Genomic DNA, 15,356 nt, shown 5'->3' on the forward strand with positions numbered 1-15,356 from the left:
TAAACATAGATGTTTACATTTTTCATTTATTTTTTATATTGCAAACATTTGCACTGTTATCAGTATTTGCACACTATTTTATATTATCTTTTTTGACAATCTTTAAAGTCATTATTCAACACATTGTTATTGTTAAATAAATATCGTCAAATAATCGTGATCTCAATTTCAGTGAAAATAATCGTGATAATCATTTTTGCCATAATCGAGCAGCCCTAGTTTAAATTATGTAGGCTGATTTGTCACACTCACACTGTTTGATTCTTGGTTCTGTTGGTGTGGTCACACACAAATGTCAACAGACAGAAACACACACACACAGTAAGACACAGGGGAGACTCACCACGCTGACATTGAAAGCATACAGCAGGTCAAAGGGCAGGGCGGCAATGAGATCAACAAAGAGCCAGGTGGTAACGTAGTGAACGCAGATGGAGCGGGCGTCGTAGACGACCTGACCCGACGTGCTCACAAATGTAGTTCGAAAGTTCAGCAATATGTCTGCAGAGGACAACAACAACAGCAGCAATCAAGTGTCACTTAAATTACAGTGATGCATGGTAAACGCACAGCTACTTTTCAATGAGTCATATACACACAGCATGCATGGGTTACTTTAAATAAAAATAACAACACAGTATTAAAAAACAATTTATGCACTTTTTTTTCAAAGGGGTATCTTTACTGGGATGTCAGCAACCAGAGGTGTGGACTCGAGTCACATGACTTGGACTCGAAATTCAAAGTTTCAGACTTGTGACTTGACTTGGACTTTTACACCAGTGACTTGAGACTCGACTCTGCCTGACATTACTTGAGACTTGACTTGAGACTTGCAAAACAATGACTTGGTCCCACCTCTGTCAGCGACAACCAGTTGTTGCTACCTGATATTAAAAGCTCCGTTCCCCTTTATTGTGAGCAAAAATCACTTTTAGTTTACAGTGGAGTTGAGAGCTAGTCCAGAATCAATGTGGCTCTATAGCCCCAAATGTAAATGTCTTGGGGTAAAGATACTTTTATGGTAGTTTTCATCATGTTTTTGAAATAAAAGTGTGTTGATACAGTTTGAGATGCTTCCATTACAGGGATAGTTTTTTTTTTAACACACCAGATTCAGATGGTCATTAGTTGTTTATTTTTAAAGGTACAGTTTTTAAAACACCACCACTATATGTCCGGTTTTATACCCCTCACAGTTCAAGTGCATAATCCATCTATAGTGGATTAAAGACATAAATAGCCACACCCAGCATTTCCTCCTAACAGCTGAGGGTGGCTGGCAGGTTTGTGTGTCAAAACATTTTTGCGCACAATATATTTTCACATATTTAAACAATATCATAACTTGGCAATAAATCAGGAATAAAAAACAGACCAATAATTCGCATTTAAATAATAATAAAAATAATATGTATTTTCTCAAGTTTAACCCCAGAGTCATCTCTGTCTGCTGTTCATCTGCAGTTAGTGTAGGCTGTCAGTCTGCTGTTACCTCAGGTGTTAATACACTAAGGAGGCTGTAAAACAGGTAGATGAGTAACTGAAGCTCACCTCTGACTGATAAAGTAGCTCTAATATTGTTGGACTTGGATGCTTAATGAATAAACTCTCATGCAATGTGAGAATATAATCAGACTGTTTATTAGAGGGATCCATCCAGCTACTATAGGGCGGGAGGTGGGTACACCCTGGACAAATTGCCAGTCTGTAACAGAGGTCTAAAAAAATAAAAACATGATATAGTATATAGTACCGTATATATATATAGTTATTGCTTGTTTTCAATTTAGACAAATTACTCATAAGATATTTGTGAAAGCTAAATTGCTTAAGCTTAATTGAACGGACATCAGCAAAGTGCAATAGAAACTAGCTCACTCTCTCAGGGTAAGTGATTTTCTAGCTGTAGGGCATTTTGAACAACCAGGGGAATTTCAAGATGGTTTCTGATGACTTGCTTCCAGAAGAACCACAACATACAGCTAAACGCAGCAACTGCACCACCCAGTCCTTCAAAGTATGATATGATCCTATTCAAAGAGCCAAGGCTTTGAAGCTTGCTGAAAAAAAAAACAGACGAGGACAACACGACAATAAAAAAAAGACAAACAGTCATGATTAGCTCTTCAATGTTTGCTCTATGATTTTAATTTTACTGCATGGTATTAAGGAACGAAATGAATGAATAAAAGGTGTCCCGGCAGACTATTTCAATCCACTATTGTTTGCTGGTGAATGTATCAATAAATAGGCACGGCCTATTAGTCCTAATAAATGGGATATCGACTGACAGGAGTCAGACATTTAACTGCGGGTGGCTCGTGTAATTTCATTACGAAAGTTTATTGATGGAGAGCTTGTGTTCACTCTTTCCCATTAACACAAATCGTCCGCTGAAGAGCACTCATGTAAGTTTCCTGCAGTTAGGGTGGACATGACCGAGGACAAAGAGGCCTGTTGTTTTCTGGGAAATGACTTAACAATCAGATGTAATGGCTTATTGTGGAATGGCTCATATCCTTTTCCCTGCAACATTCATCATTAAAAACTTGAACAGAACTTTTATAATGAGAACTTCTATTAGGAGTCACATGCCTATCAGACAAAGGCTGTTTGACTAACTTCCCATCAGCAGACAGTTGATATAATCAAAAAGAATTTTGCAACAGTTACACTGCCAGTAAAACGTTCTTTGCACACCCACTCATTCAGGCCATTTTCTTTTTGTTTCTAAACACTTGAAGAGATTTCTTAAGCTGGCCTAATGTTTTTTTCCTCATTTGCTGTTACAATTGTTCATATTGAATTTGAATTTATTGAATTTATTGAACAAGGCCAGAGTTTCAAAAATGTTCAAGTATCCCAAAAGCTCAGACTTCACTTTTATTTTCACAAAATTTTGTTTATTTTCTTTGATTTTTATAATGTCAAAGAGAGAGAGCACAACCCCAATACGGTCGTCTCATGCACACAGCTCTGAGTGTGTACACAGCACGCCTACTCAACTTTTTTACTCAACTAAAAGTTGAGCTCACAATGATTTCTACTGTGGGCTCCAGTAGATTTTCTTAGTGTACAGCTGACCTGTGCTGCTGCTGCTACTCTTACTGCTCTTTGTGGGTGAATGAATTCAATAAGATGTAAGCAGATGAGCTATCTTGGCTGATTTCCATCCTCTATACGTGCAGTATGCTGTTTATATGCTGCCTTTACATGAGAAAGAATAAAGTTGGTTAAAAGGTGGAAGTTAGTGAGTAACACCAGCTTAAATTTAAATTCGTGTCAACTCACGCTGACGAAGAACACGTCAGCTGCTGTGCACCAGTGCATTACTGTAAACTGACCACAGCTGATACCTGTCACTTTAAAGCATCACTCCATTTATAAATCAGTCCGTTTGTAGAGGATGAACTGAAGGCCTGCGCCAAGGCCCAGTAGAAGATAAATGTGAATAATGCAAAGCTATGCTAGCAGAGGCAGCAAATAAAGCTACAGAGCTGATAATGAGGATACTAGGTAGTTCATACAACAGGTGGCAGTTTTCAGCAGTCCACTGGTGGTATTTATTTGTAGTTTAAGCCTCCGCTCTGCTGTGTCAAGGTATTTTTTTTGGTATACAGGAAACAGAGCTCAACTGCTATTGTATTAATTCATATTATGGCAAGTCCATCGTTACTTTATCAATTTAGGTCAGGACAGAAGAACTCTTAAAGTTTCTTCCAGAATGATCAGTTGCTGTAACGACACAGACTCTCATGAAGACAAAAGGAAGACTACCAGCTCCCTTTGCTGCAGTTACCAGCCTCAGAATCAAATCAACAATTAACAGCCTCTCATATTCATCAGTGGCCTCATTAATGCTTGACAGACTCTAGGCAGCACACACATTTTATTTTATTACCTTTTTGGAAGAGACTGGGAATCAGGCCATTAAGCTTATAAGGCTACTAAGAAAACCACGGCTGAGGGAGACCAGGAAACACAAGGAATGGAAACGAGACCAGTGGAAGTCTAGACTCTTGTCCAAAAAATTCAGTGTGAGCTTCTTGATTTAAGATGCTGCATTTTATGAGATACAGCAAGTGTCAATAGAAGATTGAGGCAAAGCTCTGAAAGACTGTGGAAAGACTTTGCTGGAGATTGTTGGAGATGTTTTCAAAATTCAAAGCACAACTTAACCCCTACAACCTCCACAACACCCTACTGAGACACAGTTTCTTGTCTAGTTTGAGTGAGACAGCCATCATTTTTCAGGAGCAAAATGAGCCAAAAACACATTTCTTTTGACCAAGAAGCAGACTGACAGAGGGACGAGTTAGACTACAGAGTGAAGGAAAAGTCCTCAGCATTTGTTAAACAATGGTACAAAACATTCAGGTTTCATTTTCTTGGTTCCTACTTTCTAGGTGTGTCCAGTCTTTCTAAGACTTCTTGCTAAAGGAAACAAGTTCTATGGATGGTTAGAAGAAAGCACCAACATGAGAAGACGGCACACTATCTTACCTAAAATGAAGAGGATCTCGACGAGGATGTCGCTGACGCTGGGCGGGCTGCGTGAGGCGCTGCCTTCATCCCGCCCTCCCCCGACCGTGAAACACACGTTATAGGGCACAGTGACGGCCACGTAGAAAGTCGCCAGCAGAATTAACCAATCCCAGCCGGCCTTGAAGGTTCCATAGTGGAGCAGGATGAAGCGAGATTTCTGAATGGCTGCTACTTTGTATTCCGGGATTGGAGGCTTCTCCCCAAACATGTTCTGGATTGAGAGGGAGACAGATGTCAACAGCTCTCTTGTTTCAGGTTTTTACATCTCTCTCGTTGTCCCTCTGCCGGGCCACGATAACACGGCCCTGTGCACACACTTATCGAGCCACTTCAAGCTTCGAAAGCTCACACTGTGCAGAGGCATTATAAAAATCCACAGGAGTGGAGATTTCAGATTCATTCCACTCGATATAACAGTGCAGCCATGAAAACAGTTTCAACCATTCATAAGTGGGTTATTGCTTTTGCAGAGTTTGAGTAAAGTCTACCAACACTGACAAAATGGTTTTCCCAGCACTAAGAAGGAAGAAGAAATGTGGGACCACTGGTTCCAAGCATTAACTCTCACACCTGTGAAATATGTTTTTACGAAAAAGAATCTTATTTGTAATTCATTCATTTCCTTTGGAATCAGGAAGATTAACCAAAGAACTAATTTTGTTTCCTGTGTGAGGTTCTCTGCACTCAAGTAAAAATCTGACGTAGCTGTACTTTCAGTTTATCCAGTTCATGGAACTATGAGCCTGAGTTGTTATGTTTACCATGATTTTTGCATGTCCAGCATAAACCATTTATGAACTGTACAGACAGGCATTTAGTCTGAAATACAAATGATACTGTTTCATTTTTCTAATGGGATTGTTGTTTTGTTGGGTTTGTTTAATGAGCTCCATCAATGTAAATGTTTTTTGTATTCTGGACTATTTTTATGTGAGAAAGTCAACACGTAATGGAAAAAATGATTTGACTTAAAGCAAATAATGAGCAAATCAGGAATCACCTGGTAGCTGATAATCTGTTCATTAGTGAAATTTAGAGTAGATGTTTATTTACTGGCAGTGAGATTTTTATATTAGTGAATCACTGGGTAAAGTTTAGCTCAATATTATCTGATCTAACTCATAAATCCATTAATTCCTGATTGACTCTGCAGACACTAAACATTACTGATTACATAGAGCCTGAATCATTTCTTTGATTACTTTACTTAATTAAAGAGTCATTCTTTGGGTAACGGTGAGATTCTCATTAAGTAATAAAGACCTACTGAGTAAGAACTGGGTGCTTCACAACATGAACCTCCCATAAGATATTTTTTTATGTCCTGACTGCTTATTTTAGCCTGGGTCAGGAGTCATTAGAGTTTCTAGATCATTAGCTATCACGTGATTCCTCGTTTGCTTCTCAGTTTTTGTACACAAGTTATGAATTTCCCTCTTTTGAGAAGTTAAAAAAGCAAATAATGATGGCCCTGGGTTGGTGGTCATTGACCATGCAGGGTGCAAACTGCATCGTTCTGCATGTTTCCTAATCACTGACATCAGCTAAATGTAGATCTGCTTTACCACGGAGTGAACCAAAACCAAGCATAGTCCTCTTGTCCTTCACGCCATCTGTCAGGGTGTGCGCTGCCCGCTGGACTGCAGCAGACCTACAGAGAGGTCAGCTCACTAACACACAGCCATAATCATCATCTCCTGTGATGCCAGGTCTGAGCAGTAATGATAATTTCCCATTTCATAACATTTTGTTGTCAGTTTGCAGTGTTCTTCTTCTCTTGGCTCTCCTTCATCTTTCCTGCTTGGCTTCTCATGTCTTTTGTATAGTCTCGCTTATTCTCTAACCCTAAGAGAGTCTCCCAGACTTGTTCTCCTAAAACCTAAAGACGAATTATGGATTTAATTAACTGGTCCCTTAACGAAACTGACAACTCTGGGCTTGGGAGAGCCTGATTGTCCTGTGGAGACGTTTGCTGCTGGATACTCGATGGTCGGATGCATCGTGTGTCTGATGACACTCTCGATGGGGGACATTCAACGACAGCTACCAATTTGGAACCATAATAACAGAGTTCTGGCTGATTGGAGCTGGCTTGGACCTGGCTTATCGAAGAACAAGAAGCGGCTACAGTTGTTCAAAATCCCACAAGGCTGGCTGTGTGTACTCAGACTGTGTTTATTTGAACGCAATATGGATATGATCTTGGAGAAGCTCATGGCTCTGCTATATGGATAACATCTTGAAGAAGAACAACAGGAATTGAGAGACCTGGTGACCAGTGACGGACATTAGACGAACTGTAAAATTGGAAGCAGTTTGTTCGCACTAACCAAAACAACTACCATCTTCATCTCATGCAGGCCTCCTGACTCCAGCTGGATGCTCAAGGCAAAAGCTGACGGGAATAACAATTCTCCTTTAGATAACAAGACTGTGTTGTGACTTTCTCCCTCCTCATTCAGGGTCGCCCGTGTCGACCGAAGATTGTTGACTTTTGCCTAACTGGGTTAAGGGACACTTTCTCTCAGCTAAACATGAACACACACACTCTCACACGCACACATATGCATGTACACTGACACAGACCTACACTCACTCTTATGTCTTCTACGTTGTGAGATGTGCTGATTCATGTGCTGAGGTGTTTTTTTCTGTTCTCAAACTGATCTCCCTGTTGGAGCTCAGTCTGGGAGGAGTTATTTTTTCTCCTCATCTTTCCTCATGTTGTGCATTTCCCATTGTTATACCTCTCTGACCTGTCTTCCCCATGTGATGTTGTAATATATGTATGGTCGGAAGGGTAAGATGGCGCTGGCAAAGGTCGGCAGCCTTAACCCAACAAATATCCCACGCGTGGGACTAATAAAGGTTATCTTTTGCTTTTTGACACACAATCATTTACTCAAGCTGAAATATTTGGATTGTGTTGTCTCTGTTACTTTAAACCACACACCTGCACCAACAGCCGGGTGCACTGCTTTAATGCTCAACTCTTTTTCAGTCTGAACTCATGCTAAGGCAAATAATACAAGCTACTATGCTATCAGTGGCTTCCCCGTTGTTTAGTTCAGGGACTGCTGTTGCAACTAGGGGAGCAATTAAACTGACTGCCTTTCATCATAATGAGGCAATAACCTTTTTTTTTCTCCCATCTCCAGTCTTTGGAGAATCTTTTCATGGCTGCATAACATGTATGTGAATTAAAAGTTTTGCATGAATAAAGTAAACTCATGATTTTAACTCTGTCACTTCAGTGTCATCACCAGTGCCAAAGTCCCAAGTGTGAAGCTAATGACTGAATGAGAGGCAGTCTGGAGCCAGCCTGGCATACAATAACACTTCCTCTGGCATCCAAATATGTTTCGTTTTTATTCTAATATGAAAAGAATATTCCTGGCCACAAACTTAGCCTGCAGCCAGTGAATTTACATTCCTAAATTTAATGCTTCTCACGTAAACATAGTGGAAATACTGCTAACCCACCCAAGCCCTACGCTTGATCTTTATCCAAAAAACCTCCTCGAATTAGTCAGCAACAGCTCCACACTTCACTGTGTCCACATCGCTGATTGAACAGACTGGAATAACTCACATAAAACTGACATGTAACAAAAACATTTGACGTAAGCAAAGGTAGACATACAGTCAGAGCTATATGCTGTTTAATGAGCGTTACAGCGTTGTCCTCATTCTGGGACCTCCACAGCAGACATGGTTAATGGAAAAAAAGAAATACATTAACTAAAAGTTCTTGACTTTGTTAGTGTGCAGCTTGTTTCACGTGTAAGGAAACTCCCGACGCTGGCGTGGCAGCTTCATGGGTTGCTGCAGAAAGATGTTAACCACACAGAGAAACCTCAGTCATGTAGATGTAGCTGTAAATATAAAAGGAGAGAAACTCACATTGTTGATCTTGAGCTTGCTCTTGTCTTGTTTCTGCAGGTGTCCTGACAGGTGATAGAGCACAGCTCTGCTGCGGCGCCGATTGGCGTTGAAGCCCGGAGGGCGAGTCACCTGATGCACCTCCAGACCCGTCTCTTCATCTGTGGAGGAGACAGAAACATGCTTTGATGCAAGAAACGAGAGGAATTTAAACCAGTTTCTGTCTCATCCGCTGCATGCCAACTAAAGCGCACGCATAGCTCAGAAGTAATGCTTTGACTGCTATCTTTTTATTTGTACGTGTAAGGCTGTGAAAACATAACATAAAGTAAAGAGGTCTGTTTAGGACACGCTCACAGAGTCTGTGAAAAACTAGAAAAGCTGAGATGGACTGATGGAAGGTTGCTTCTTTTTCATATATTGGATAGAATTAACTGTATGGTTAAACATCTTTACACTGACAGAAAGAGAAATTTTGTTGTTTCGCTCTATTTCAGATCAAAGCTAGATGTATGTGGCCCCCGATGAGTTTGACACCCCAGTCCGGGTCCAGGTCAAAGTTTATCTGGGTTAGGGTTTGTTAAGGATTGGATATTAACCCGACCTATAACTCTATATGGGACGCTTATAAGCTCATGAACCGAATGAACTGTTGTTGAGATACATGAAAAAGGATGAAGCCTTCTGAATGGTACTCCCTGACCTGGATTACAGAATCAGTAATATTTACCAAGACCCACCAAGTATCTTATTCATATCATAACTTTCATCATCATCAAAAAAGAGAAAAGGACTGAAACCGAGTGTGCTGAGGGCTCAACAGATAGATTAAGAAAAAGATTAAAGGAGTTGTTCTTTGTAAAGCTATTATTCAGATAGAAAATATTTCCTCTATTTCCACTTTTAATGTCCTGTTTCAACTGTTGCCCTGTTCATAACATGATTTATTATAACCATGGCTGGAAAGTGCCCACCCAAGTAACCAAATCATTTTCATTTTCAACAAGCAAATTTGATTTGTACATAATATCTTGACTGGATTTCAGGCGGTTCAGATAGTGTATGAAGAAAAGCATCTGTGCCTCTTTCCACATATACAGCATGGGGTTATTCAGAGGACCATCACTAACTAACACACATGCACACGCACACACGGCCTTAACAAGGTGTGTGTTTTGTGTCAGAGGGAAGAGCTGCACCAGCATCTGTTTTGACAGATATACAAAAAGAAGGCGTGTTAGCTGGGCAAAAGTGTAGCTGCAGATATTTTTATCCTTAGAAATTTTAATCTGGGGAGTACGTAGACGTTTTTTCCTGAGCTACATTATTGCTAATTTTAAAGATATCAGCACTCAAGGTCAGAGAAGGGCGAATGAATAATTTTACAGCTGCTAATACAAGTCTCATTAACGTCTCCTTGAAAGCAGTTTCTGAGACACAGGATGAATTGAATGCACTTTGTTGCTTAAAGCCGTCAGCCTTTTGCTGTGTTTTCCCCTTCGTGTCTAAAGGACAGTTTGAAGATGAAAATCTCGTCTTTAATGTTTACTCAGCACACAGAAACACTTGTGACATGTTATTCTTCACAATCTTTTGCAAACCCACAGTTCTCATTTTGTTCAAAGTTTACCCTAACCCAGTGGTGAGGCTTCTAACCCGAGCTTTTTGTTACCAAATCCCTCACCAGCAAGGAAAAATCCCGGCAGCAGCCAGTGGTTCCCCCTCAACCTCTCAGCAGATATACCTATGATGTCAGTTTTTCAGTTACCTCATGTAGAAAATATGGCGTGTGACACCTGACCTTGAGGCCGAGCTCACTGAGCTTCAAACTTGTCTGCGAGTTTGAACAGATACACCTACAGTTGTCGCATTCACAGGAGTCCACGAGGCCCTCCTGTTAGCTTGCCGGGCAGGGTGATGACAGTACCCCATCAGACTCGTGATTTTCATGATTTTCTTTATGCATTTCTTTAATAAATGATTGTAAAAAGTGAGGCACTTGCTTGCACTGGTAAAAAGAGTGATCCTTTTGTTGAATCCAGCTGAGATTTCCCATCGTTTACATCATTCCTAAAAGGCTGCCAGGGTAGCACGTGTCTAAACTTTTCAATAAGATGCTTTAAACTGTTATTGTGATAATTCTTCAGCTCTCTTATACTAGGACTGTGTTAAATGAGCAGTCTACCATCATGAAAATAACTCCCTTTTCTATGACATAGAGAAAATCACATGGATTTCATACAGCAGTGGTGCCACTTCAGAGAAGGTGAGCCCACCATGAAGCATTGCAAACAGCAGCTCTGAAAAGCAATGTTTAAGAAAAAACCCCTCCAACTCTGAATATTTCCACTTCATCTCGAGTGCTCTGATTACTTTTCTTCTGGTCTCCTTAGACGATTGCTATTCATCTCTGAAATTATAGTATATGCTGACAGCATTTACAAGGTTAGAAGGAAGCTTTAGTTCAGTATAAATGTGCTGGATTGCTATTTTTCTTCACACCTTGCAGTGAAATGCAGTACACACACCTGCAAGATATTCACATATTTTACTTTGTACACCTGTTTGAAGCACAGAGAAACATCTCCTGATGCAGGGGTCAATCAATAAAGTTTGCCCTGAGAAAAATACAATTATGCCCCTTTTTAATGGTCAGGTACCAGGTTATGCTGTTGTTTCTATGTTCTTTAAGCACATGGGCAAACAATGAAAGAGAAATGATAGAGGTGGGTTGACCTGCCTTAGGGCAGGTTTCTTGGTTTGTATACATATTCATTATGCAATGCTACAAATTCACAAGAACCAGATGTTATTATAGAAGCAACAGAAACAAACATAACATATCAGCAGGTTAAGGCATTAAAACTTATTATTCTGTGAGCCACATCACTGTCAGCCACAGTGATCTTCTTTCCATTGATAAAGGACTAATACATTGTATCCTATGCTGAAAGAAGGAAGCACGTTTTCTTAGTATTTAGAGAGATCGTGGCTGATACTGGCTAACCAATGTTATAAAAAACAATTTTAAAATAATCGATGTATGTGCCGATTTGCTTTGACCTCTCCAGCACATTCACGCATGTAAACAAACCAGTGCATGCAAATGAATATGCAGGCTGACCTGATCACCCTTTCCTCCGTTCGATATGTACAACAGTAAAGTGTACAAAGGTAGCATGACCCATACAGCATAACAGTAGTAATGAAATGATTCTTTATGTCGTGAGCAGAGAAAAATGATTCAAAGCTATTTATAAGATGTGCTTTTTAATGTCAGTGGACGCTGCACTTGCCAATAACCGATTCCTGTCTGCCTCTAATTAACATGCAAATATTACCTAGTAATTAAAATTGCAGCCTCGCTCTTCACAATTCAGTATTTTCACCAATTCTCAAAATGTGTGCGTAATCTGGTTCTCAATGTACATCTAATACGAGGAAGCCATTAATATTAATGAGTTCAGTACACTGACAGATTCTTAGTGAGATTTACACTGGGGAAATAAGCAATTCAAATTATTAATTGATGCCTTAATTGTTGTTTGCTTGAAATGACAATAACTACAGCGGAACTGAAAAGCTGAAGGGCCAAATGTTCTGCCTGCTTTCACCATTTCCACGGGTGAAGAGTAATTAAAATTAGGCTCACACTATGGCAGCATAACTAGATAACTGCTGACATGAAATGAAACATAAACATGGGGACATCCCTAACACAGAACAGATATTACTTTATGCAAATTTCATGTTATTTATCGAATACTGCCATTCTACTGGCCTGGGACAGATATTCTCAAGTTGCCTTGAGGCGCTAACCACGGCAATATTACACACCAATAATGAGAAATAATAAAATCCACATGAGGAGGTTGAAGGGCTGAAATCACACTCAATTTACCACTGAGATTACAAAAAATATGAAATCAGAAAAGAATAAGCTTCAATATCAAAATAAAGCATCTTAATTTGTTTGATATTTGGATTTATTAAACTGCTGACGTGGTTCATGCATATGTTATGGCTTGTTGTGTTGTCACTTATTGTTTCCTGCCCTGTTTTCTTATTGTTTTGTTTTAATTGTCTCATGTTTTTACTGACTGTGAAACACTATGGTGAACTTTGTTGTTTTTAATATGTGCTATATAAATACATTTTGATTGATTTGATTGATTGATGTTTGTCTTGGATTAATTCGTTTAGGTCTGTCTTTCCTTGTTTATTTTTACATGTTTGTAGAACATAATAAAGAACAATTACAAGGATTTCATAGATTTTCTGGCAAATAAATAAAAATGTCCTTTTGGCAGCCATGCCGCTGTCAAAATTTTGGGCCACGACTGTAGTGCCAGCTGGCGTCTTTTATACAAACTCACCAGTTTCAGGTCCTTGCTCAGGGTCCTGCTCCTTCTTCTTGTCAGTGATGTCTTTGTGGGACACGAGAAAAAGAACCACCTCGCCCTTCTCATTCTTAATCGGTACAATGTCCAGAAGACACCAGAACTTTGTACCTGGAGAGAAAAATAAATGCAAACCTACAATTAATGTGGTCTTTCGTAATACAAAAGTGGAAGCGGTTAAATCTTTTTCTCCAATGTACCAAATGTTTCAGTCCTATACATCACTTTTAACAGACAAAGTCTGTGGAAGTCTTTACTGAACTATTTCTGATGCTCATAAATGTGAGTTATATGTGAGTTTACATTTTAAACCAAGCGAAACAGTGTCTGACTCATGTTATCTCATTTTTTTACATTATTTTAATTTGTTAATTTTCCAATTAGTGGTAAAAAAGTGGCATTAACCCACCGCAGACTGCTGTTACCTCAATATTAATGATGTGACCAGCAATGTTTAATGTTTAATCTGGCTGCCTACTGCCGTGTACATGCCGCTGAACACAGACTCAGACTCAGAAAAAAAAACCCTGATGAAATTGGCTTCAGGAGCAGATTACTTTGACATTTTAGACAGACCTTTCCTTCCATGTGCAGACACAGAACAGAGCAGGCATCAATCACACTGATTAAGTTAAAAATACCATAAAAGAGGAGCTGGGGTGGACGTGGGTTGCAAAGTTGCATGCAGATGCTCAGGAACTGTGGGTAGGCTGAAGTTGCTTAAATAGCCCTAAAATTATTCATAAGGAATCTATTAAAATGTGAGCCATCATCTAACTTGTACTGAGATCAGCTGATCTGCCTGAACAGGCCCGAAATGAACTAAATAGATGAATTTTGTTAGTTTTGAGTGAAACTACATACCTTCACAACATTAATCTTGCACACTGAAAAATGGTACTTAAGGGTACCTAGTATGTTTTTCTCATTTTATACAATATACAAGATCATGTGGTGTATGTTAGGTTTATATTGTTGATTTTCATTTATGCTTAGAAATATATACTCATATATTCTTAGAGTTTTATAATCGATTGCATAATGATAGAGGTCTGATCCTTAGCAGTCTGCAAAGACTCTGTGTGCCTCCAAGAGCACTCTGGCACACACACACATCTTAAGGTCATGAGAGAGGTCATACCTTCTCTTACTGACATATGGTATAGGAGAACACCTACTCTGTATCTGGTTAAGTATAAGAGCCCTTTGTTTGAATGAACTGCTGGACTCCCTGGCGCCAGTAGGTGTGGGGAGTCTTCACAGGGTCACATCTTGACCCCGCACACACACACACACACACACACACACACACACACACACACACACACACACACACACACACACACACACACGACACACACTTGTTCACATGTATGTCTGTGTAAGATGTGTATGTTTTAACAGGAAGAAACTCCAGCAGAACCAGGCTCAGGGAGGGGCGGGGCCATCTGCTGTGACTGGTTGGGGAGTGAGGAGAAAAGAGCCAGAGATCAATAAAAATTAATGGTTAAATACAGAGTGGTTTAGAAACCCACTGAGTCAAAACCAGGAGTGAAGAAGAAATGTGAGCAAAGTGTAAACTTGCAGCTTTCATTTAAGCAGTTAAACGTTGACTTCTTAGTCAACTGAACAACAACCATGTTCTCAATGAACCCAGAAAACTCATTAATATCAAAGCTGAATGTTTTTGGAAGTAGTTTTTAGTTTGTTTTTAGTTTTAACTATTTTAGGGGGATATCTGTGTGTGCAGGTGACTATTACTGTGCATAATTATTAGGCAACTTAACAAAAAACAAATATATACCCATTTCAATTATTTATTTTTTACCAGTGAAACCAATATAACATCTCCACATTCACAAATATACATTTCTGACATTCAAAAACAAAACAAAAACAAATCAGCGACCAATATAGCCACCTTTCTTTGCAAGGACACTCAAAAGCCTGCCATCCATGGATTCTGTCAGTGTTTTGATCTGTTCACCATCAACATTGCGTGCAGCAGCAACCACAGCCTCCCAGACACTGTTCAGAGAGGTGTACTGTTTTCCCTCCTTGTAAATCTCACATTTGATGATGGACCACAGGCTCTCAATGGGGTTCAGATCAGGTGAACAAGGAGGCCATGTCATTAGTTTTTCTTCTTTTATACCCTTTCTTGCCAGCCACGCTGTGGAGTACTTGGACGCGTGTGATGGAGCATTGTCCTGCATGAAAATCATGTTTTTCTTGAAGGATTCAGACTTCTTCCTGTACCACTGCTTGAAGAAGGTGTCTTCCAGAAACTGGCAGTAGGACTGGGAGTTGAGCTTGACTCCATCCTCAACCCGAAAAGGCCCCACAAGCTCATCTTTGATGATACCAGCCCAAACCAGTACTCCACCTCCACCTTGCTGGCGTCTGAATCGGACTGGAGCTCTCTGCCCTTTACCAATCCAGCCACGGGCCCATCCATCTGGCCCATCAAGACTCAGTCTCATTTCATCAGTCCATAAAACCTTAGAAAAACCAGTCTTGAGATAT

General features: G+C 39.8%; 1 protein-coding gene across 1 annotated transcript in view; it reads right to left on the reverse strand.

Moving 5' to 3' along the window:
• kcnh3 (potassium voltage-gated channel, subfamily H (eag-related), member 3) overlaps positions 1-15,356 on the reverse strand; it is a 202,148-nt gene that overhangs the window by 39,451 nt on the left and 147,341 nt on the right. Inside the window, exons 4-7 of the mRNA XM_085383670.1 lie at positions 12,807-12,941; positions 8,452-8,591; positions 4,507-4,759; positions 344-501 (exon numbers count right to left, since the gene is read on the reverse strand). Coding sequence (XP_085239796.1) covers positions 344-501; positions 4,507-4,759; positions 8,452-8,591; positions 12,807-12,941 — 686 coding nt within the window. The remainder of the gene's footprint in view (positions 1-343; positions 502-4,506; positions 4,760-8,451; positions 8,592-12,806; positions 12,942-15,356) is intronic.

The sequence above is a fragment of the Rhamphochromis longiceps genome, linkage group LG16 (genome assembly GCF_057381845.1).
Source record: "Rhamphochromis longiceps isolate RC_006_pf linkage group LG16, R_longiceps_female_GT1.1, whole genome shotgun sequence".
In the NCBI taxonomy this organism is placed as follows: domain Eukaryota; kingdom Metazoa; phylum Chordata; class Actinopteri; order Cichliformes; family Cichlidae; genus Rhamphochromis; species Rhamphochromis longiceps.